A 24921-nucleotide genomic window follows, 5' to 3' on the forward strand; every position below is an offset into this window, starting at 1 on the left:
AGTAAGATAGAAAAATGGTTCATGATTTCTATATTTATTAACCCAGTCATTGGCGCTAGTAACCGATGCTGGGTTGCTGGGTTACAAGAGTTTCTTTTCCTTTATTTCATGCAATGTGGTGATTGTAGTTCTTATATCAAAATAATGTTATTCTTTTTACAATTTAATTTTGTGATATAGCATTATAAAAAAAATACCATTTGTTATTCAAATTTAATCGTAAAAAATATTTTTTAAAAATATTAAATAATTTTAAATTTAATAAATAATATATTAAATTAAACTACTTAAATTATTTTAGTTTAAATTAATTTATATGAAGAGTATTAAATAATCATAATTAGTAGTGATAAAAAATAATGGGATATTCTCACCATCCTATTTATATAGTGATTAGACCTGTTAAGTTATATTAAACCTAACAAAAAAAGGTAAATACATAATTGACAAATCCAAGATGTACTTCTACATGTAAAAAGGGGTTCAATTTCAGAGGAAGTGAAGGGACGGAGATAACCTTATCCTAATAATATATATATATATATATATATTATAAGGATGTTTTCTAGGGGAAACAAAATAATTCAAATAAGAGCATAAATTTACGACTATTTAAAATGATAAAAAAAAAAACTTTTGTATTCCATTTGTATGGACTGAACTTTCTTTTATGATCAAAGTTCATGTTTTATTTATATTTTACTTGTCATATTTTTTCCTTTTGTTTAGTCGGTTGATATTTCTGTTTGGAGTAAAAAAAAAAAATGTTGTACAAGTTAAGAGTTTGGAGGGGTGAATCCAAGAAGAATTATTTGATAAGGGCATAGAAGATCAATACGTTGAAAACATAAAGTTAAATTAAAAAGAAAAAGTTGAGTTTTAAGAAACTCTTAAGGTAAAATAATACTTTAAAGTCTATCATATTAATGGCACAAAATTTTTTCTAATATTTTAAAACTCAATTTGATCTAACCAATTCTACTCTGTTCAACCCGATTTGGCTATAGCACCATATTAGGTCCTATAAAAATCCGCCATATGGAATTGGCTGTCTAGACCTAATCAAGTATTTGGTTAAACTGATTGATTCGGTCTGATCAAGTTAGGTCAACATGAGAATTATATATAAAATTTATTTTATATTCTTTTATTTTGTGTTTTGCTTGAATATCATATTTTAAATTATATTAAATTATCATAGTATTTGTTGAATTTTATTTAATATATTATATTGATATTTATAAATTATTGCAGTTATTAATTTATAAAAATATATTTTAAACTAAAACAACTTTATGAGGGGGGTTTTTTTAATAATGAAAATATTATTTTTAGTTATAAAAAAACTAGGTATAATTTTAATTATTTACTAATCTAGGTAAACCGGTAACCAAGTTCCCGTTTTTCAAGTTTTTATATGAAACCGGGATCGTTTTTCCCGTTTTCCATGACATGCACAGAAAACGGGAAAGATGATACCGTTATCAGCCTTTAACTTTTATTTTTTATTTTTTTATTTTACGTCACCTCACATCATGATTGATCCAAGTGAGTCATCTAACACACAATCAGAAAATTACTGTTTACTCCTTGTGAATTTCAAATATTCCTAAACAGCCCCTCTAACTTTGCCAAACCCCAGATACCCCTTCCGTTATTGTTTAAGTTCCATTTTACCCCCTACCGTTCACTTGAAATGGGTCCATGTTATAAAATTTCATTTTTGCCCTTGAAAATGGTGAGGAAAAAAATGCCCAATCACATCATGTGTTTGCTTTTAGTCAAATCTTCCTCTTCTTCTTCTTCTTCTTCTTCTTCTTCTTCTTCTTCTTCTTCTTCTTCTTCTTCCTCTCCTCATTTGGTTTGTTCGATTTGAATTCTTCCGGTTTCCTAATAAGTTGAGAATTTCTTCGATTCGAGTGCTAATTTTCACGGCGTTGACTTCTTGAAAATCGGTGTTAGCTTAGCTGAGAAATGTGAGCGATAGGATCTCGATGTTTCCCGTGTCAGAGTGAAGTTTATCACACCCGATGGATATAAAATGGTTTGTCCAACAAAAAACAATGTCGACTTCCAGCGGATGTGTCACATGTACTCCATCTTCAAATGCACCGTAGTCGATCTTTTCGAGACAGACGATGTGCCATTATCGAATCCTACCGAAAACAAGTTTTTCTCATTGTAAGATTCTTCTCTTTTATGTTTATCTAGTTGTATAAGTTCATTACTGTTTAACTGTGCCATTCTCTATTTAAATATATTACCTTTTCATTTAAACATTGCCTTCTTCGTTTAATATAATTGTCAGTATGTAACTATTTGAATTAACATTTAAATTTATAATTTACTATTTAAGAACTTTATGTCTATGCTTAAAATATTAATCTTCTCCATTTAAACTGAAGTGTTGGTAGGTGACAGATGGCAAGTTTATGGTATCCCATGCACAAGAATTAATGACGCTAGTAAATGTTCTTAAATTTAACATAAATATCGGAAAACCCCTTCCTCATTAATGAGAAAAGCTCGGTCCCCCGTGCATTTCCCTTTTTTCTCAGATCTGAAGCGTCAACCAGCTTGTGGGCTTCACACCATAAATGAAAAGGAAGACCCCTTTCCCTAGACACCCCCTCCTCCTCCTCCTCCTCTGCTTCTTCTTGGATGAGTTTCTTCTTCATGTGTCCAGGATTTTCGCTTCAGCCAGACCACATTCTTGAATGAGTTTCTTCTTCATGTGTCCAGGATTCTACAACAAAGGATGACGGGGAAGCAATTAAGCGGGCGTTTCGACTTGGGCAAGATAAGAAAGTTTTCACTTATTGCTTTATTGCGGAGGATTCTCCAAAGGAGGATGACCGTGACACATCCTTTAAGATGAAGTTGATATTTATCACTTGAGAATTGTTCTTATATTTTAAAATCTTTTCTATACTATGCAAACATCATTGTCGGCGTTTAAATATCTCGCTCTTCGTTTAAATATACTTTTTCCTATGTAATTATCAGTGTCTTTGTTTAACATTGTTTAAGTGTTCGTGTTCTACGTTGTATAGGTTCAAGTTGATGCACATGTTATGCAACCGCCATGAGCATTAGAAGGTAGGGATACTTGATGAGGAAAGCCGAAATCTTCATGCTGGCCTTGGTGTCGATGATCTTAATAGACGAAAGAGGATCGAGTCGTAAGTGTCCGAGGTCCGACTAAGCATTGTAAATGTTTAAATATTTAAATGAAACACGCTTAATTGAGTGTCAGCTTTTGATATTTAAAAAAAGGGCATTGTAAATGTGTAAATTATCTTAAATGAAACAAACTTATTTGAGTGCCAACTTTTGATTTTTAAACAGAGACATTCTCTGTTAACGTTTTACTTAAACATTTTGTTTAAACAGAGACAATGTTTTTCAACAGATAAAGTTAGAAATCAAACAATGAAAATGATATTTAAACAACGTCGGGGACGCATTCAATTTAATTAATAACATTAAACAGTTAAATCAAAATATTTGACGGATTACTTATGTGTTTAAACGATATCGAAACTAGTTAAATAGAGAACAAGCTGCTCAAGTGTTCGCTTGATAGAGGTTCTGTTAGTGAACACAATTTCAATAAAAGCATTCAGTTTAAACAATAACATATATTTTTAAACAGTAAAATGATAATATTTAAACACAATTTCAATATGTGTTTAAACGATATAAAAAAGTTATAAATAGTGGACCAATATTTCAAACACTAAATCACATTTGTTAAACATAAAATCTTCACGTTTAAATAGAGACTTGTGGGGCATCCTCCATCAGCCACTTGTGCGTCTCTTGCGCCCATGCATATCGTCCTATGGCAGGTAGGTTATCGACATAGTCAACTATCCCTTTCCGAACCGAGCAGGATGTATTTGGGAAGACGATTGTAACCATGAGGTACACTAACAAGAGCTTGACAAAGTTTTCTTCTTCTCCCGCTGCTGATGGAGGTTCTGTCTCTCGTAGGTTTTGGAAAAAAAATCCACCTTGAACACAATGTCATTGAAAGCATGCAATTTAAATGATAACATATATTTTTAAATAGTTAAATGATAATATTTAAAGGTTTTCCATATGTGTTTAAATGATATAAAATGGTTTTAAACAGTGGACCAATAGTTTAAACACTAAATCACATTTGTTAAACATAGTAGTGTGACATGTCAACAGAGACTCATGATAAGGTGAGAACTTTCCTTCGAGCGATGACAATATGGCTTCTATCGTTGCTTGCTTTCTTCCTGGCGCATCTCGCTTGCACTCAAGCGATCGCTTGTGGGACGTCGTCCATCAACCACTTATGCGTCGCTTGCAAGGACTTCACACTGCAAACTGATGAAATGCCAACTAATTTTCCCAGACAATGGTGGAAAGCGAAGCCAAGGATGTCCGGCAGAAAAGAAAAGCTGAAGTGTTGGAAAGAGAAAGAAATGTATAACCGGTGGCAGTAATAATTATCTATAGGGATTACCCCTTTTTGATCACTTCAAGTGTGTCCATGTTATAAAATACCTTTTTTGCCCTTGAAAATGATGGGAAAAATATCGCCTAATCACATCATGTCTGACCTTTATGCATACAATTGTGTACTTTTTCTTGTTTGCCTTTTTGCTTGCTTTTTGTAAAACAAAGTTTAGACGGCTATTTACATCATCTTATTATTATTATTATTATTATTATTATTATTATTATTATTATTATTCTTATTCTTCTCCTCATTTGGTTTGTTTGATTTGAGTTCTGTTGTTATATTATGGAGAGTTTTTGTGGTATTGCTAGATACAACGGGGAGGGAAGAGTGCTAATGTTCACGACGCTGACTGCTTGGGAGTTGGTGTTAGCTGAGATATGTTAGCGATGGGGTCTCGATGTTTCTCGTATGAGATTGAAGTTCATCACACCCGATGGATATAAAATGGTTTGTCCAGTAGAAAATGATGTCGACTTCCAGCGGATGTGTCACGTGTACTCCATCTTCAAATGCACTGTAGTCGATATTGTTGTCGAGACAGATGATGTGCCATTGTCGAATCCTACTGAAAATGAGTTTTTCTAGTTGTAAGATTCTCCTCTGTTATGTTTATCTAGTTGTATAAGTTCATTAGTGTTTAACTTTTCTAATCTCTGTTTAAATATATTGCGTTTTCATTTAAACTTTATCTTCTTCGTTTAATTTATTTGCCATTATGTAAATATTTGTATTAATGTTTAAATTTTGATCTTATCATTTAAACACATTTTTTCTCTACTTAAAATATTGATATTTTTTGTTTAAAATGAAGTGCTGGCAGGAATTCGGATTCTACGAGCGCGCCCGGTCAACCCCATGGCGATCCTGACGGTGTGGGATGCCTTCCTTCCTCGTCAGATCATTCTGAAGTGTTGTCGTTGGATATCGGACAACGTTTTGAAGGCGTTGAAGATTTTAGGGATGCACTTTGAAATTTTGCAATCAAACGGAATTTTCACTTCAAATTCATAAAGAACGAAAAACACCGGGTGACTTGGAATGCGTTGCCGTTGGTTGTGAATGGCACCTTCATGCATCAAAATAATATAATAAAAATACTTTCAGAATAAAGACAATCAATCCGTCACACACTTGCGGTGGTGGACTAGGATCGGCCTCACATCCGAAAGCGTCGAAAAATGGGTAAGCGCTCGAGTGATTCAGAAACTCAAAGACCAGCCCTTGTACAAAGCTATCGACATTCAGAAGGACATGTTGCAGGAACATGGTGTCCACATTCAATACAAGCAGACTTGGTTGGGAAAAGAGCATGCCCTGGTGGTCCTCGACTATAGCGACATCTCTAGCTATGATTTGTTGCTTTGGTATGTGGATATGGTAGTTGAGACAAACCCCGGCAGCATTGCGATTATGGAAAGAGACGGTGAGCATTTTAAACGTGCATTCTTTTTCTTTCAGAGCGTATATTGTGGGATTCAAGATGGCTTGCAGGCCGCTGTTGTTTGTTGATGGTACTGACCTGCTTGCAAAGTATCAGGGTACTCTACTGGGTACCACAGGCAAAAATGGAAACAATGGTTTCTTCCACGTCGCCTTCGGTATTGTCGACAACGAGACTAATGGCAATTGGACTTGGTTCATATCCTAGTTAGGTGATGCTCTATACGAGGAAGGAGATTATTATAAGATAATTACATTCGTGTCAGACAAGTCTAAGGGCCTTGTGAACGTTATTGCAAGAGTCTTCCCTTCTTCTCCACATGCATACTGTCTTCGTCACTTCAAGGCCAATTTTATGAAAGCCAACGTCAGACTTGGGAAGGCATTGAGGGAGGAGTGCTGGTCTATATACTTTCATATTGCGTAGGCATCCACAACTAAAGAATTCGATGATATTGTGAATAAACTACAGGCACATCACCCGAAGCCCATCACTGGTTGATTAATAAATCGGATATGGCACATTGGTCAAATTATCTGTTCATAGATGAACTTTGGGGTGAGTTATATTCAAATGTCATAAAGTTGTTCAATGCTTGGATCAAAGAAGCTCGGCATTTACTGGTGACGAAAATGGTTGACTCCATAAGGTATTCGAATGTTGATTTACACTTAAGAATTGGTCTTATCCTTTAAAACATTTCAGAAATGTTCAAATATTATTGTCTGTGCTTAACTATCGGCCTCATTGTTTAACTTATAATAATAATGTTTAACCAAATGTGTTTATGTTTAACTATCAATGTCTTTGCTTAAGCTTGTTTGAGATTTGTGTTCTACGTCGTACAGGTTCAAGTTGATGCGCATGTTATGCAACCGCCGTGAGCAACCAAACAAATGTGAGACCTACTTATGCCTAGACATACATTCAAAAATAGAGATACTTGTTGAGGATAGCCGAAATCTTCATGTTGGTCATTGTGTCGATGATCGTTATGAAGTGATTGACCAGTGCAGCAACTCTATAGATCTTGCCATCAAAACATGCTCATGTCGTAGGTGGCAAGTTTATGGTATCCTGTGCAAACACGCTTGTACTGCAATAATGCAGACAGACACCAACGTTCATCGATATATTAGCGGCTACTTCACCGTCGACAATTACAAACTGGCATATAAGGAAGCTATATTCCCTATACCCGACGATGACAAGCCTAGGGACGAAAATCGTGAACTGCATTTACGACCGCCTGTGATGAGAAGGCAACCTGGGTGTCCTAGATGAAAGAGGATCGAGTCGCAAGTCTTTGAGGTCCACGAGTTACATTGCAACCACTACCACGGCTCCGACCACAATCACAGATCTTGCAATGAAACTGTCACCGACTAGCCATTGTAAATAAGCTAATTTTTTAACAGATAAACTCTTATTCTTAACAGTTAACACAAATATTTAAATAGAGACATTGTCAGTTTAGACAAACAATACTTATTTTAACAAGTGACTACATTATTTTAAACAGAAACACTGATATTTAAATAATGGAATTGAAAGTTAAACAATGAAACTGTAAGTTAAACAATGAAACTGAAAGTTAAAAAAAAAGAGTCATGTATATAAGTATAGAGACTAGTATATTTAGATTGACAAAATTTGTCATGTTCTTCGAAAACAATGAATTGAATTTAAACTGGTTTACATATGAAAACAAACGAAAACAAGAAATTCTATCAACCTGCTTTCGAAGAACCCCCTTTGTTAGTGATGCCGGCTGCCCTCCCCTCCTTAAGTATGCAGGAAATGTACTTTAATCTCAAATAAGGGATGTCCATCTGCGGTAGCCGTAGCTTCTCATCGGCGAGTAATTGCTCGATAAACCACATGACATAGACAGTGTAGTCGACACTTCCTTGTTTTTGTCGTGGGGTTTCAATATCATGAACTAGTTGGTACTGTACGGTCACTGACTTGCCGAACTCCATATCGATACAAATGTCGAATAGCCTCCGCTGTGGAGGTATACAAGTTGAGATTAGAATAATGATTATTTACCAAACACTATTAATCAAACATAATTTATTAAAGAACTTACCATTTCTAACGCGTCTTTATCATACTCCTTGCTTTGGCATGAAGAATAATGCATGTATTCTTGTTTGTTATTGTCAGGGACCACAACATGGAAGTGGCCATTTATGATTATCGGGAGGATGACAATTTCAACATCATGCAAGTTGTGCGCGGCATCTCCATAGTGGTTTCATGTGCGTCGTCCTGGTTTGACATAAACAGCGCCAATGGTCGTGTGATGAAAGGCGTACTTCTTATAAGGATATGGCCCTATGCTCAGTCGACTTTTGTATTATGCATACGAAAGCGTCCATCACATCGTCTGAGACCATCTCCTTCCCCTCAAGCAGAGTGAATAGTCTAGACTGTGTGGTGCTGAGAGAGTCGTTGTTCCACACGACAGTGCTGGGATTAAACGAGTAACAGAGATACTTAAATTATATTGTACCTATTTAATTGATATAGCAAATTTTTAAATGATATTACAAATAATTAAACGGTATATATATAAATTAAAGATTAATATATAAGTTTAAACTATAACATAAAAACTTCAAACTTACTTATCCATAGGGCAGTTGAGGAAGATCCTTATCAACTTCTGTTCGTATTTGTTGAGGCGCGATTGTCCAACGTATTTTTTCTTCTTCAAAATAAAGACTTTCCAAATTTTGTCTAATATTTTATTGGTAAGGATCATATCTTTCGTTGCCATTGCGGTGGCGTTCCATTACCTTTCATCAATAGTTGTTTTGAGATCATCATGAGGAACTGTTGTTAACAGTTATCGGTGTTCAGCACCAGCAGCATCTTCCTTTGATGTGGGCACGACGACAGCATCAACCGGAGACATATCCTTACTTGCTTCCTGTTGTTGTGGGATTGTGTCTACTTTGGATGCGGCACTATCGGCCGTTGGTTCCACCGTGGCAATGATTTCGTTGACAACAGAGTCAACGACCTTCTCAACTGTGGCCACCGCAACAACATTAACGGGAGACACAACCTTAGCTGGTTCTTGTTCTTCAGAGATTGTGTCCGTCTTTGATGTCGCACTGTCGGCCGCGGGTTCCTCCGGATCGGGGATTTTGTTAACAACAGAGTCAATGATCTTATCAACTGCGCCAATGCCAACATCATCTACAATCTCCTCCACCGTGACGGCCATGTCATCAACGGCAATAGCATCAGCCGCCGATGGTGCTGTTATTGTTTCATCGTCAGCCGGTGGTGGATATAGAGGCATTATTGTTTTCCTCTTTTTCACAAGTCTCTTCGAATGTGGCCGTTTTGGAATGGCCAGCCCGATGATGTCGTCATCATCAAATTCCGACGCCTCATCCGTCCCGGGTGCTTCATTTGTTTGGAGGGATGATGCAGTCGATTGTGACCGTCCTTCCAATGCCTCAACCTGAGCGACAAGCCGAGAGAACTCGTCATCAATATCTACCAAGCCTGCATAAGAGTTGCAGTGACATCGTCGCCTAGTGCTGTCAGGGGGGCTACCACGGTCGGAGGGACTGTCGTTGTCGTGGTCAGGGGGTGTCGCAATCTGGCGGGGTAGGGGAGGTCTTCTCCAGTGTTGAGGAATGTGTGCGCATGTTGGGCTGCAAGTAGAAAAACGGCGTCGAGCACGCACGGAAGAGGTTACCTTCTCATCTTCCCTTTAAGCAAGGGGTTTCGGAGTAATAGCATCCACTCGTCGGTTGGCCGGAACAAATATATCTTCATCAGCATTCGCCGGAACTAGCTCAGGAAACTAACATATGTAAACCAAACAATCTTAGCGAAATCATTCAGTTTAAACAATAAAAACTATATTTAAACATTATAGCATAAAAGTAAACAGAGAACAAAATGTTTAAACTTTTAATAATACGTTTTAAACAGTAAATAAACATAGTTAAACGCTAAATAATATGTTTAACCATTACCAACTATTGTTAAACACATTGTTCATGATTTATTACCTCTTTTCGTTCGAGAGATGACAAACTGGCTTCTATCGTCGCTTGCTTCCGGTATATATTTTCACCATAGCACAACATCCTTGGGATCTTGCGAAACGGACTTTCTTTCCGGTTCTGGTCAGCTCGTAAAATCAGATGTTAAGCGTGACCGAGCAACCCTTAATATACCCTATGTTGGTCTTCTTCCCCACGTATCTAGCTTGCACTCGAGCAGCTGATTGTGGAATGTCCTCCACAAGCCACTTGTGCGTCGCCTGCGCCCATTCATAATTGAGCATGAGGTATTTGGGAAGAGGATTGTACCCATGAGGTACACCATCAAGAGTTCGGTAAAATTTTTTTCTTCTCCCCTCTGTCCAACGAGTTGCTCAAGAGTGCTCTTGATGGAGTCTCTGTGTCTCTCGTAGGTTCTTGATAAATACCTATCTTTGAAAGATGAGCGTGTTTTTTTCTTCTGAAACACGACTGCATCTCCATTGCAACGCATACTAAGAACGAGGCCCACATCATCAGGCCTGAAACTCAGCAGGCTTTCTCCGATCCTGAATTTATTGGTGCGGCCATCGTATCTTTGCAATTGAGAATCAAGAAGGGTCCTCTCTTGGAATATAGCTTCCAGCTCAGTAAATGCTTCAAACGGTGTCCTTCGGAAGATCTCCCAGTGTCGAGGGATCATGTGAACTTTCAATTCAGCCAAGGTCTCCACTACCGATATCAAGTAGCATCGCCCATTAACTAGGTTGACCGCCATAATCACAAGTCTGTGACAATAATAACACATTCAGCCAGCAGTAGTCACAAATGTTTAAGCGGAAATATAAGGTTTTAAACTGTAACCCATCAATTCTTAAATAGAGATATCACTTGTTAAATAGAGACCTAGTTTCTTAAACAGAGACAACAATATTTAAACGGTAACCTCTCATTTATTAAACGTAAACCTCATTTGTAAAACTGCAACCATATCAAATAAAAGGGGAAACTTACATTATAAATATTACACAAAGCATAATAATAGAAAAAAACTATTTTGATAGTGTATACAGACGAAAATGCAAAACAAAACAAAACCCTAGCCGAGAAATCGCCTTGCAGACTAACAAAACCCTAGCCGAGAAATCCCCTGCAGACTTCAATATCTTCCAATAAAAACAATACCACAAAACAAAACCGAAAAATCTTTCTTTGTAACTGAATAATTAACATAAAACCATAATCAATACCTTAGATTGCAAACTGATGAAATGTCGAATACTAGCGCGGGACTTCTCATTCGAGACACCGATAGAAAGGGAAAAACTGAAATTGTAGAGGATGTGCCGGTAGAGACAACTTCGGAAAGGGAAAAGCTGAAGACGCAAGTTGAGAAAAAACAAGTATACGACTCCAGTAAATTCGTCTCTTGGGGTTACCTAAGAAAAACCCCCCACTTCCTCTCAAACCGCCGAAATGGCTACAGTCATGACTTCCCATGCAAATGAATTTTCATCCATAAAATTTAAAAATCACTCCGTTAACCACCGTTACATGCTTTAGGGGTTTGAAAAACATTGAGTTTAAAAGGAAGGGGTTTTTTGGGATTGTAAAATTAAAGGGGTGTTTTTGGTAATATTGCAAACTTAGGGGGTTTTTTTGTAGGTAATTTCCAATTTTTTTTGGTTTAATACAAATTTTATATTTTAATTTTTAATTACATTTCTGTTTTAATTACTGTTTATATATATTTTTTGAATTTTTATACTTTTAACCTTTTAAATTGTTTTTATTATATTTTTGTTTTGAATTACTAATTTTTGTACTTTAACCCCATATTTCTTTTGTAATTATTTAAATAATTTATTTATGATCTTTTTAAGACAGTTTTTAAGAAAAATGTTATTTAAATATTAAATATTATTTTATAATAGAATTATTATTTTTAATTATTAAAATGGGAATTTTTTTAAATTTTTTTATTGACAATAATTAATAATTAATAATTAACAATAATAATTCTAATTTAAATAATATTTTATATTTAAATAACAAATTTTCTTAAAAAATTACCTTAAAAAGAACACAAATAAATTATTAAAATAATTACAAAAGAAATTTTGGGTTAAAATGCAAAAACCAGTAATTCAAAACAAAAATATAATAAAAAATATTTAAAGGGTTAAAAGTATAAAAATTTAAAAAATATATAAATTTATATAAACATTAATTAAAACAGAAATGTAACTAAAAGTTAAATATAAAATTTGTATTAAAACAAAAAAAATATGACGATGTATTCAATTATGTGTTTGATGACAAACTTGGATCAGTCATGCATGTGAGGTGACCTAAAAGTTAAAGGCTGAAAACGGGATCATCCTTCTCATTTTCCATGCATGTCACGGAAAACGGGAGAAATGATCCCGGTTTCCTATAAAAATATGAAAAACGGGAACTTGGTTACCGGTTTATCTAGATTGGTAAATAATTAAAATTATACCTATTTTGTAATTAAAAATAAAATTTACATTATTTAAAAAAGCCACTTTATGACACACAAAACTTGGCAACCAAGAAAATAGCTGCAGTACAACAAGAATCAATTAAGCCTTAGGCCGCCATTCCCAAGGCAGTTGCCAAGAAACATACCAACGAAACGAATAATGATGTGGGCCCCCTTTAACAAATTCAAACTAAGTCGGTGCCTCGGATGGCCCCTTTTCCCACACACGCTGTTCTCCCACGCTCTTAATATGAATGAAATCCACCGCAAATTAGCCTCGAGTTACATAAAAATATACTAATCTCGAGGCTAGTGTCATTATCATCTACCACGTGTTTAGCAGAACAGCCAAACCAGCCCAAGCAAGCAAAAGATCCAGCTTCAATGTACTGGCGCTGTGTTGGTCATCTAGCAAGTCAAACAATCATATATAATCACCGAACCAAAGTTAATATTAACGTGTTCTTCTCTTATTGCTCCACGCTTAACACTTAAACTCTGAGCACTACCCGGGAGTGACACGTGTGATTACGCGTCATGAAAACTTAGCTGAAGAAGCAACATCGGTTGAATAGATGCTAGACATGTGGCTAGCTTCTTCTGTTTCAAATTCAATGGAACTGTCCTTATAAATTGAGAGAGCATGTATTAGACTCTTTTCAACTCATCAGATATACATTGTGGCAGCAGTACTTCTCTTATATTGAGTGTTATATATCTTTGTGAAAGCCAAATTGCACAGGCATAATTGATCAGAATGGGTATTTTGGATCATGTCTCTGAGCTTTTCTCCTTTGAGCACAATCACCACAGCAAGAAGCGCAAGCAACTTCAGGTATATTTATGTTTCTGATTAATATCTTGTGGCATCTCTTTCATTTCTATATACCCTTTTTATATAGCATATTATAACAGCTTGAAATTGGATTCAGACAGTTGAGATCAAGGTTAAGATGGACTGTGAAGGTTGTGAAAGAAGAGTGAAGAAAGCTGTGAAAGACATGAAAGGTACAGATTAAGTTCCCTCATGTTTAATTAGGTTTACTTAATTATTAATTTTTTTTCTTATATATATATATATATTTAGATTAAAAGTTATGGATGGATGTAGGAGTGAACCAGGTGGAAGTGAATCCGAAGCAGAACAAGCTAACTGTGACGGGGTATGTGGAACCTAAAAAAGTGTTGAAGAGAGTCCGGAATAAGACTGGGAAGCATGCAGAGTTTTGGCCCTATGTACCATATGATGTGGTATACCATCCTTATGTTGCTGGGGCTTATGATAAGAAAGCTCCTCCAGGGTACGTGCGGAATGTCCTTGATGATCCTAAAGTCTCAAACTTGGCACGTGCCAGCTCCATGGAGGAGCGCTATTCCACTGCTTTTAGTGATGAAAATCCTAACGCTTGCACTGTTATGTGAATTATGTGTGTATATATATATATATAAATATATAGCATGGATATTTAAGTTGTAGACTATTCTAGTTTATTTATTTATTTTTTCTTTTATTAGGAATTTTGGTTTTTGAATTTCAGGGGGTTCTTATAAGTTGCTTAGTTTAGTAGTTGTGCTGCTGGTGCTTTTGTTTCAATTTGATGGTTCAGTAAAATTTTGTATGTATATCTATCTGTATGTCTATATTTGGTTTGAGAGTCATGTTTGAAGGATCTTGGATAAAGTATGTTTGAAGGATCTTGGATAAAGATTGTTGGTTTGTAAGATTTTATTTTTTTAAAAAAATAGATATAATGAAAAAGCAGAGATTTTGATGTTTCAAAAGGTGAATTTAGCTGCCTACTAATCGTGCACTATTTTTATTTATTTATTAAAAAGTTTTTGACTTTTTGAGGAGTAATCTTAGTTTTTTATCAATACAAATGTTAAAATAAAAATTTATAAATATTTTAAATATTTAAGGATAAGTAAAAAAAAATTGTAAGTTCTGTTTTAATATGTTATTCTGAAATTTGAAATGGTATTTTTTTTTCCCATGGATGATGTCTTGAGTAAGATGTGAATAGCTTGCTTTTTCGGATTTTGTAACCTTTGAGCTTGATTTTCTGTCTCTCTTTTTTTGTTTATTTTAATCTTTTTTTTAATTTCTATTGCCTTTTGTATAATCTTTGAAAACATATTAAAAAAAATATGAGGATTTTGTTAATTTTGTTGATTTGTAATGCTTGCTTTTACATTTTAAAGTTTGATTTAATTATTAAAAATAAAAATTGAATGATTTCAAATTAAAAAAAATTAAAAATAATAAAAATATTTGTTGGTATTTATTTTTTAAATTAATTATTACATATATTTTTAATTTGATAGTCTGTCCTTTTCAAAAACTGGTATGGATTGTAATCAGTGAATTACAGATTGTATGAGATTCAACACTAAATATATGTATCTACATAAAATCCTTTCTAGTTGGAAAAAGGCTTATAGATTTACTCATTGTTAGTGATTTTTAATTAAGTTTTCTAGATGAGGCTTCACCTAATCGCCATCCTCTACTTTGTTAGATCCTTTCAAAAGTTAGGAGTGGGTCAGAGTGAGAAGAGAAAAATGATGAATGGGTCTTTGGTCCTAAGATAATAGAATATCAAGTGTGGTTTCTCTTGACCTTGAGTGTGTTGATCCCCTTTTATAGTTATCAACATCCATAGACTTAGTTTTTTTCCTATGGATTTAGTTTTTTTCCTCATTGAGATTTTGCTTGTCCTATTATTTTATTGAGCGAACTTTGTCATTTTTAAGAGAGTTCATCCATTTTTCTCTATATAATGATAATGAGAAGGAATAGTAATAGGTAAGAAAATTGTGTTTGGTTGGAATAAAAATTCATTGGGAATGGGAGAAAGATAAAAATAAAAATATGGTAAAGTTACTATTTTACCCTTGATGCAAATAAATAATACTGAAATATTATTTATGACAAAATTTTAATTTATGAAATATTTTGTATATCTTATTTACTTAAATTATTGCTGAATATTAAATAAATAATTCATTTTAATTATTTTTAATTTTATCAACCCCACTGATATTTAATGCTAGTCGTCGATGTTATTCGATTATTTGATTTTGTCTTATCTCAACAAATTTTATTTTTGTCAATTTAGCCTTATCCGTTTTGCGTAATCCCTTGATTGTCGTAACCCTACACCACGATACTCGAACCTGATCTTATAAGAAGCTAAAATGAGAAAAAAAAAATTTTAAGCCGCTCTTCCCTGCCATGACCTTGGTAGAGTTGACAGCAAGGTTAGGAGATCCTCTGATAGGAATTTGGTTTCAAGTATTCAAGGTAGATGATTTTTTTTAGTTTGGTTCATCAGTTTCAATTCAAATTTAGAAATTCTTACGGGTGATTAACTTGTAATCTAGTAATTAGATTGTAGGTGAGGCTTGGTGAGAAGGTTTAGATTTATTATTGTGAATCTTATATGTTTTGAGGCGTGGATGTAAATTTTTAGTTTTTTGCTAGGTTGATTGTTGGGTTCTGTCTCATTGATGGTGATTAATTTTTGACATTTTACCATTTGGTAAAGGATTGAAATAGCCTAATAGTTGAAATATCTTGATGACTTGAGTTTTAGGATTGTTGATTATGTGCCTTTGTGTTAACTGTTAAAGAATCCTCTCTATGATAAGCCTGTGATGCATCAACAGAGCCTATTTCCTTACTAACACTTGTAATTATACTTAAAGTAAGCCACAGATTTTAGTTGTTGTTTGGGCGCTATATAATCGAGAAGTGTTATACTTTGATCTACTTATGTTGTGCTGTTTAAACCATTTTGATTTAGTGGTTATGGTGCCTTATGATGGTCGAATAGGGTTAACCATAGTTGCTGCATATGAATTGTTTGTTGTAATGTTCCTATTGTGATGCCTTCTTATGGTCGAATAGAGAGGTGCATTATTGCATAAGTTACAGATTTTATTTCCTCATGTCTGTAGAAATCCATTATTTATTCTTGGTGCTTGACAGTCTATGAAAGCGCATGTCTTAACCATCCATGTTTGAGAGTTGAGGGCTAAGAACTTGATTATGAGGGCTTAGCATATGACCACTGCATAAATGTGATTTGTTTTTAATTGTTGACTCATTCAACCCATAGGATCCTTGGTCTAATCAATGCATACTCATGTCTCTATTTTACCTTTGTACGTTAAGTGTTTCTTCTCACATGCTATTAAACTTTAGATGTTAGCTATCTTTCTTTTCTTTTGTTTATTGTCTTCCATGCATTCTCCATTAAATGCTTGGACTTAGTAGGCGGGGCCAATTCTCCATGCTTAAACATTTCCAATTGCTGATGTTATATAAGTAGTATGCAATGCCTTGTAACTTTAGCAAAACCACTGTCTTATATGTGGATATTCTTTATAACAGGTGGCATCTTTTCATTATTAGAATCACTTATCTAGTGTATTGTTGTTCGATTAGGAAAATTTTGCAGACATATTGTAGGATTAATTTTGACTCGGTTTATGGATGGTACGATACTAGGGAAATCCTAAGTAATTGGAGTTTGTTTTGTGTTTTTAAGGCCCTTCCTAGAGGGTTAATTTTGGCTATCAAGTGTGGATTAGAATGTGAAGGCTTCACGGTAACTAAACCATATATAAATTTGTATATATATATATAAGAAATTTTCAATTACCGTTCATTATTTACATTATTATTTAATTATTTTAGTTTTTAAAATATATATATAATATTTAATTATTTGGATATTGATTTCAGGGGCTATTATTTTTATTATTTGATTACTCTTATTTTAGTTATTAAATTAATTGTTAAATTGTCAGCGTATTACTTAGTTTGGAACAACTGAATTATTTTAGTATAAATTGGGATCATGTGAATGTTGGTATTGCTTTTTGCTCACGGATTACTTTAAAAAGCCTGCTCTGCGATTTTGATAGTTTGTTTGACTTTTGAAGATTAAACCTTTTTTGACATAGATATGTTAGTCTCAAATTAATAATGAACTATTCCTATAAATACTAACCATGTCGACATGAAACTCTGTTAAGAGACTATTGATAAGTGTATAATTGCACATGATTTTTATATTATGGTTTACACTTAATTGCCATGTATTATGGTGTTTATTTGGAGGATTGTGTTAAACATGGTTTAAATTGTGGTTTCATGCGACGGGAAGAGCATAATGAGGGGAGAGAGCAAAATAAAGCAATTTGGAGACAAAATAAAAAAGATAGAGCTCTCTTGATAGTAACAACTAATTAACAAGAATAACACCTTATGGACGGACTTAAGGTCATAAGCTTCATCCAGGGAACTTTGCGGGCTTGCTTACGCTGGTAAGAAAGAGCATAATGATCATCGAGAGAGACTTATGGACACGACTTACGTTAGTAAGCCGGACCATAAGGGCCAGCTTGAGGAGCTTACAGGGGGTGTACATGCCTATAAGGGGTTGCAAGCACCATCCAGAGAAATTTGCGTTCCAGCGCTTATAGCTGTAAGCTAGACCGTAACACCAAGACAAAAGACCTTATAGGTGAAGCTTACGACTTTAAGTATGCCAGTAAGGCACTTGACTCATAATCTCCAGCTTCTTAAGGTCTTATTCTTATACCCTTAAGGAGCCTGTAAGTGATTAGGTATAAAGCATTTTGTTAAGGGTTTTAGGGAAACTTTTGAGGCCAGTCAAAGTAAGAAAGAGGGGGAGTTTTTACAGATCATCTACAACAATCCTTCGAGGAGAAGAGGCTCACCCACCATCTAGGAAACCATTGGAGCCATCGAGGAGCATCTTTGGTGACATTTGTGGAAGATAGGAGGGGAGTTCATTGGCATCCTAAGGGTCAAAGAGAAAAACATAGTTTTCATGTTTTCATTTAATTCTCTTATCTCTTTTGGACTGTGTGAGTGTGTTCCTCTAATGGAGAACTAACTTATTGGTGTTTGGACATATATGGAACCTAGGGTTTACATTTTAATTGATAGTGATTGTCGATCTTGGATGCTTTTATATTGATTTGTCAATTGTAATCTTTTATTGTTGAATTCAATTGCGTGTTTATGTTGTTTTGTATTCTATTGTAATGTGAGCCAAGAATCTATGTTTGATGTACTTGTGTGATGAATCGAGAGATCCACCAAGTATAGATAAGCCACAATTGAAGGGGATCCCGAGTTTACCTAAAGATAGGGTACTTTGGAGTTAAGATTTCTCCTCCTGTGATCCTTGTGAGGGAGCTAGCATAGAATTCCATTCTTAATGCAATCATAGGGAGTAGCTTTTGGAAGAGATTTTGATTCTACTTTGTATACGATTAGGGACAATTGCTCTGAGAGAAGATTTGTCTACCTTTTGGATGTATGTTTTCTTTAGAAAAAGTTCATAGAGTGCATTGAGGTAATAGGATAGTCTGTATCAGTGCTGTGTGGGACCAGTTGCTAATCAACTTGAGAAAGAGGGTAGTATGCTTTAGGAACTCTCTCGGTTCAACTAGATTGCAAGACTTTATACACCCATTGTGCAGTATCTAACAAACCCTAAGGGAAGTGTATGCCCGAACACCCTTTGTTCATGCTTGTTTAGTTGTATTTTTCTACTTGTGTTTTGATTCTCAATCTTTACTTTGCATCTACATTCCACTATTTAGATTTGGTTGATATTCTGATTAGAGTTAGTATTAGTATTCTCTAGTGCCTTGTGGACCCATAACCTTACTTTTCAATACACTTTATTACTCAATCTGCACGTACACTTGCTACAATAACTGACTATAGTTTCTCTATCAACTATAGTTTCACATCGTGTCATTGGTGAAAGAATAGGGGTTTTTGATAATCTCACTTGGGCCACTAAGGGTAAACAAATGAACTTTGAATTTTTAATTCGAGTCACCGAGTTTTAATAAATGATCTATGATATTTTATTTCTACAATAGTGAATTGGGATACATATATTTTGGATTATCTCACAAAATTATATTTTGCCAAATTATTCTATTCTTGAATTGTATTTTGACAAATATTGTACTATATTATATTATTTGTAATTACATTTTAAATTTTTGAGAATTGCTATGATCCCAATATTTTTAGTGGTTACTTACTAGATTGTTGAGCTCTTAAATGTGTTTTAATCATTTTTAGATAAAGTGTAGGGTCATTGGCGGATAGCTTAGTCGGGGTCATTGAGCATGGCACCATTTAGTTTGGCAAATTAATAATGTTCTACCTTTCTAGTAGACCTAAACTTTGTACTGAATAATTGTTGTTTTGTTAGCCTTTTTAGTTTTCATTTATTGTATCCTGACAATGTAGTATTTTTTCTTTGAAATCTGCACTTATGTTTGTTGTTATCTTCTATTTTGAGACAGGTTTTGAGGCCTTCCGTGCTCACTTGGTCTTAGCTTCTTGTGTATGAGGCCGTTTGTGGGTGCATTGGGCTCCTTGACTGGGCTAGGGTGCATGACAAATTTTAATTAGTACAATTACGTATTATAAATAAATATTTGGTGTATTGTTTTTTTAAAAATGAAATGATGAAACTTCTTCATTTCAAAATAATTTAGATATTATTATTAGCAATTATGGGAAGAGGGTAGATGTGTCACATGCCTTCAATTCCTCTCTACTCCAGATTTGGGGGTAATGGAGACCAACCTTCAATTTCACATACCTGAATTTAATTCCCATTCCCATACATATCCAAACGAGTGTTAGCCTTGGAATATATGTCTACTCCCATTCCCTAGTAATAATAATCCCAATCAAAATGCATTGATTGTTGTTGTTATTATTACTTTGTTTATTTATTTATTTACTATTATTATGTGACAATGCGGACAAGTCATTTCACTTGTACGCCCAAAATATTCAATTATGCATTGGAAAGGAGTTGAATCTTCGGCTTTCTTCATTGGAGTTAACCATAGTAATACTTATTGCAGTGATAGTTTCACAAACAAAGTATATAAAATGAATGAAAAGGTTTAAAAAATTATCAAGACTTGATTTCACCCTAAAATTTCTTAGATTAAAGATTTAATTGAATTTTAATAAGTTGGAAATAATTCTAACAATTAATGACATTCAAACTTATTTAGTAAATTTCTACCACAAGATCAAGAACCCCAATTGGCACACTTCAAAACCCTACCTTGGTTTGGCTCTAGTAGACTTTAATTATGAAAATTTCTTTATTAGATGTATAAATTTCATGATCCACAAATCAATTATATAAAATTCAGATTTAGAAAATCTATGAAATGATTTGAAATATAGCTGACCAAAACTTGTATAATTCAATGATTTCCGCTTTCTCTCATCAAAATCTCATTAAAAGATTAATTCATCCTTCCAAACATGATTTCAATTAGTTTTTAAAGATGAATTGCATCAACTTCAAAAATTCAATGAAATTTAATGCCCATTATAATCTTTTGGTATTAGGATTTTTAAGATGAATTGAATAAGCTCAAAGACTTTTAAAATATGTAAGAAATCAACGGGATTGATCCAAGTGATAAAAATTTGTTAAACAAGTAGTTTTGAATTTAAATTGTTGTTTTTTTCAAAATAAATAATCAAAGGAAGATATCACTCCAAAAAATCTATGGATTAAGACTTTGTCATGGGCACGACCAAGGTGTTTCGGTACTTGGCCATGTGAGCTTCACAACCCGTTGGAACAACACTCCCAAGGACTTAGCTCCATCAAATGCAACACTAGGAGTCAGGGGAGTATTGTTTTGATTGCTTCTCCCACATCTGAATTTAATTGATTTACATTATGAATGAGCTTGCATGTGTACATTGGGGACAATGTACAACTTAAGTGTGGGGGGGAGTTTCATGGTGCACGCATCTCTTTTATAGTAGTTTTGATTGATATACATGCTCACATAGCCAATGGCAGTTTACCTTAGTTGCATTGATTGTATTCTTGAGTTTAGGAGAACTTTTCACACTTAATGTTTTCATGCTCAAGTTCTTGCTTGAATTTCTAGGAATTTTTGCCCGATTGACACTTGTTGCACTACTCGCTCATTAAACTCTTTTGGAAACTCGAGTTTGATGTTAAAGGGACTAGTTTTAGTTTTGTTTTTTATGGTATTTTGTTGAAAAAAAAATGGAAAAATGAAAAGAAAGAGCAAAATAGTTTTGTTGTTTAGTTGTGCTTGTTGGGTGGAAAAAGCTACCACTCATGATGTATGAAGCTACTCTCATAAGTCGGATACTAGTTATGCCCTAATGAGAGAAAGAGCTATCTCATGGGATGTGTGAAAGCTACCACCATGGTAGAAAGAGCTACCACCTTAAAAGTGTGAAAGCCACCTTAACAGCCGCTTTGGAAAGGGCTACTTTAGAGGATATGTGAAGCTACTACCCTTTTTAAATTTTTGTTACCTTTTGTAGATAAATAAGTCCCTTGTACGTAGAACTTTGAGGAGTATACTTTGGGTTGAGTTGAGTGAGTTCACACACTTACACGATTTTGGGTTTGTTGTCCTTTTTTATTCAAGTCTTTAACTAGAGCATTGATTTTTCGTATTTAGTGTTGAAATTTCCCTTACTTGTAGAATGCCCACTTTGTATGCTTTGGTGAACCTAAGGTCAAGCACTTCCAATATTTCCTTCATCCATGCACATAATTGTTTAATTTTTGCTTGAGGACAAGCAAAAGCTTAAGTGTGGGGGAGTTTGATAAGTGCTTGTGTGATAGGAATGTGAAGTGTTCTTTCCTTATGTTGAGCATTACTTTTTCTCGGGTTTTAACGCTAATATGGGTGTATTTATGTTACTTTTATGCAGGTAGGGTTGTGACGCCGATTATGAGAGAAAGAACCCAACGTGGGTCGTAATGCACTAATTTGGAGGAAATCCAGCTAAGGTTCAAACGCGAAGACATAGGTCGGGTTCCAGATGCAGGAATGTGTGCCAACCTCCTCGTACTCGAGTTAGCACAACTATTTAGAGGGGCACAAGGGCAATCACATTCAAGCATTCCGACTTGTGCATATAGAGCAAGATCTCTACCAACATGTTTGTTATTAAAGAAGCAAGGCGATGCACGACGTAAATGTGTGCCTGTTTACGTTACCTAGATGAAAGTATGGATTCGGGAGTATTTCAGGCCAAGATCATGTAGCGGTATTGTAGAAAATCATCGTAGTAAAAAAATATCGCAGCGAAGATTGCTTACTGACCGGTCGAGAAAAGCAAAGAAAAGCAGAGAATCCACACAGGCAGTGGAAATTTCCACTACTGCAGTGAAAAATCCACAGGGGCTCCCACATGGGCGTGTGGATTCCCGATTCCAGCACTTTATAAGTCGATTTCAGCCCCGATTTCAGCATTCTTTTCTCTATCATTTCCCCAACTTGAGAGAGGACGGCGGCTAGGGTTTTGAGAGGTATTGGCTAGGGCTTTGGAGAGGTTCTACGGCTCTGACATCAAGCGCCGTTTGAAAGAAGGTTAGTGGGAGAGCTTTCGTCGACACCAATCCGGTGAGGTGTATCCTAGGCCCGACAAAAGGACCCTTGCGACGAGTAGAGGGCTCTCCACAAGACCATCGCCACGACTAACGAGGGGGTTTTCTATGAATGCTTTGTTTTTACATTCGATTTCATTGATTGTATCTAGCTCCATGGAGAGCTAAACCCCTAGTGGGTACTTGGGTATTTGTGAACCCTAGGATGTATTCGTTTTATTGAACCTCTTTATTATGCTTTCAATTAATTGTTGTTTATTGTAAGTTACAATCTTAGAGACTTGATTGTATGAATACTCCCCTAGAGTGACACTAGGGTTGAGAGTTCTTCTTGGTAACTCTTGTGAGTGAGTAACACACCATGAGAGTTAGACAAAGCTAGATTGGAGAGGGTTGAGAGGGTGATTCGAGAGGTAGCGGAGCGTCCCCTTTCCCTCCCGTGTGATCTATCCTACCTCCATGTTCCAAGAGTTCTTTGCGGCCATAGTAGAGTGAATTGGCTAAGGGATGACCTTCCGCTGGGGCTTAGTTGTGAGTACAACAGAGTGAAGCGTTGAAGTGATTTTAGCACCTAGGGCTTAATTGTGGCTAGGGATCTTCCACCTGGACCAAAGGGTTAGGTCTATACATAGGAATAGGGTTTATCACTTGGAATCCCTAGAGCTCATTGCAATTTTATGCGAGTGCGAGGTTGAGAGGTTATTCAATCTCTCCTCCGGGATATATATAGAGTTAGGCATGGTTGATCTTAGATTTGGGATCATGTATTTAAGGATTTCCATGACTCATTGTTACATCAATTAGGAAGTATAATAGAGGCTTCTTGCACTTGAAATGATTATCCTAGGCGGATCAATATCCGGGTACCCCATCTTTATCGATTACCTTACCTTCTCCTTTACTTGTGCCCTCTATCTTATTGTTTTTATTTTCCTTATTTCATATTTTGTCACACTTATCAGTATTCATCTTGCACATTAGTTAAGAAACAACTTAAGTGTCTTTATTCCCTACTCTCTGTGGATACGATAGCCACTCATCTTGGATTATTACTTCGACACCCATGCACTTGCGGTTTACACCCATATACGGACGTGCCAATGTCCTAGTTGCTAACACTCCACATAGCATGGTGCTCTGGGAGGAAATGGCAAATTAGATCTCTCCCAAGCTTCACCTTGAGCACCTGAAAAGCCAAGTGCTTCAGGTTCCTAATGTAAGAACAAGCACAAAGATGACAAACGTAATTCCCAAACAAAGAAAACATGCGCAAAGACCTACTAAATTTGTGGATTTTGTGATGTAGGTTTGGTTATCATTAGAAGCATAATGATGTTATTAGCATCTCACTAGAGCTAGAGGAATAGCTGACAGGAATGGTCGAACAGCTCTCAAGCCATGATTCCGTTCCCTCGAAGTTTGACTCCTTCTATTCTATAGTCCAACTACATGCAAACACATTTGAGATAGTACAAAAATCACATGCCGAATCATTTGAGACGATTCAAAAATCTCTCACCTTAAAACAATCTGCCGTGGCAGAGATGATGCCGAAGATAGCTAGGTTAGACAAACCAACAACTCCACCACCCTTGTTGCTATTTCTGGTAACACCATCCTTAGTTATCTCTCAATCATACATGATGATCTAATTGACGGCGGGTTTTACCACTACTCAAAGGTTGCCTAAACTTGAAGTTCCATCCTTCAATGGGGACAATATTTTGGGATGAGTTTGCCAAATCGAACAATTTTTGACTTATCTCCAAATACCAGCTGACCAAAAACTCACAATAGTGGTGTTTTACATGACAGGACTAACACTCCAATAGTACTCGATGGGACAATTAACAAATTGGAAGGAATTTTCTCCGCAACTGGAACTCCGATTTCATCCCTCCTCCTTTATCAATGATAAAGCTCAGCTATATAAACTTAAATAGACATCGTCGGTTGCCACCTACCTTAACGAATTT

The 24921-nt window shown here is 35.2% G+C and overlaps 1 protein-coding gene across 1 annotated transcript; it reads left to right on the forward strand.

The window, feature by feature from the left end:
* The first annotated feature begins 13105 nt into the window (after positions 1-13105).
* Positions 13106-14243, forward strand: LOC120251687 (heavy metal-associated isoprenylated plant protein 26-like). Its single transcript, XM_039260302.1, has 3 exons — positions 13106-13296; positions 13394-13469; positions 13573-14243. The coding sequence occupies exons 1-3, from the start codon at positions 13219-13221 to the stop codon at positions 13881-13883; spliced, it is 465 nt and encodes a 154-aa protein (XP_039116236.1). The 5' UTR covers positions 13106-13218; the 3' UTR covers positions 13884-14243.
* The last annotated feature ends 10678 nt before the right edge of the window (positions 14244-24921 follow it).

This window comes from Dioscorea cayenensis, chromosome 20, assembly GCF_009730915.1.
Source record: "Dioscorea cayenensis subsp. rotundata cultivar TDr96_F1 chromosome 20, TDr96_F1_v2_PseudoChromosome.rev07_lg8_w22 25.fasta, whole genome shotgun sequence".
NCBI lineage: Eukaryota > Viridiplantae > Streptophyta > Magnoliopsida > Dioscoreales > Dioscoreaceae > Dioscorea > Dioscorea cayenensis.

Excerpts from the sequence above, each read along its gene's own strand:
- LOC120251687 (XM_039260302.1), top strand. The coding sequence starts at position 13,219 with ATGGGTATTTTGGATCATGTCTCTGAGCTTTTCTCCTTTGAGCACAAT. Across the intron at positions 13,297-13,393 it reads AGAAGCGCAAGCAACTTCAG|ACAGTTGAGATCAAGGTTAA; the intron begins GTATATTTATGT and ends AATTGGATTCAG. Across the intron at positions 13,470-13,572 it reads AGCTGTGAAAGACATGAAAG|GAGTGAACCAGGTGGAAGTG; the intron begins GTACAGATTAAG and ends GGATGGATGTAG.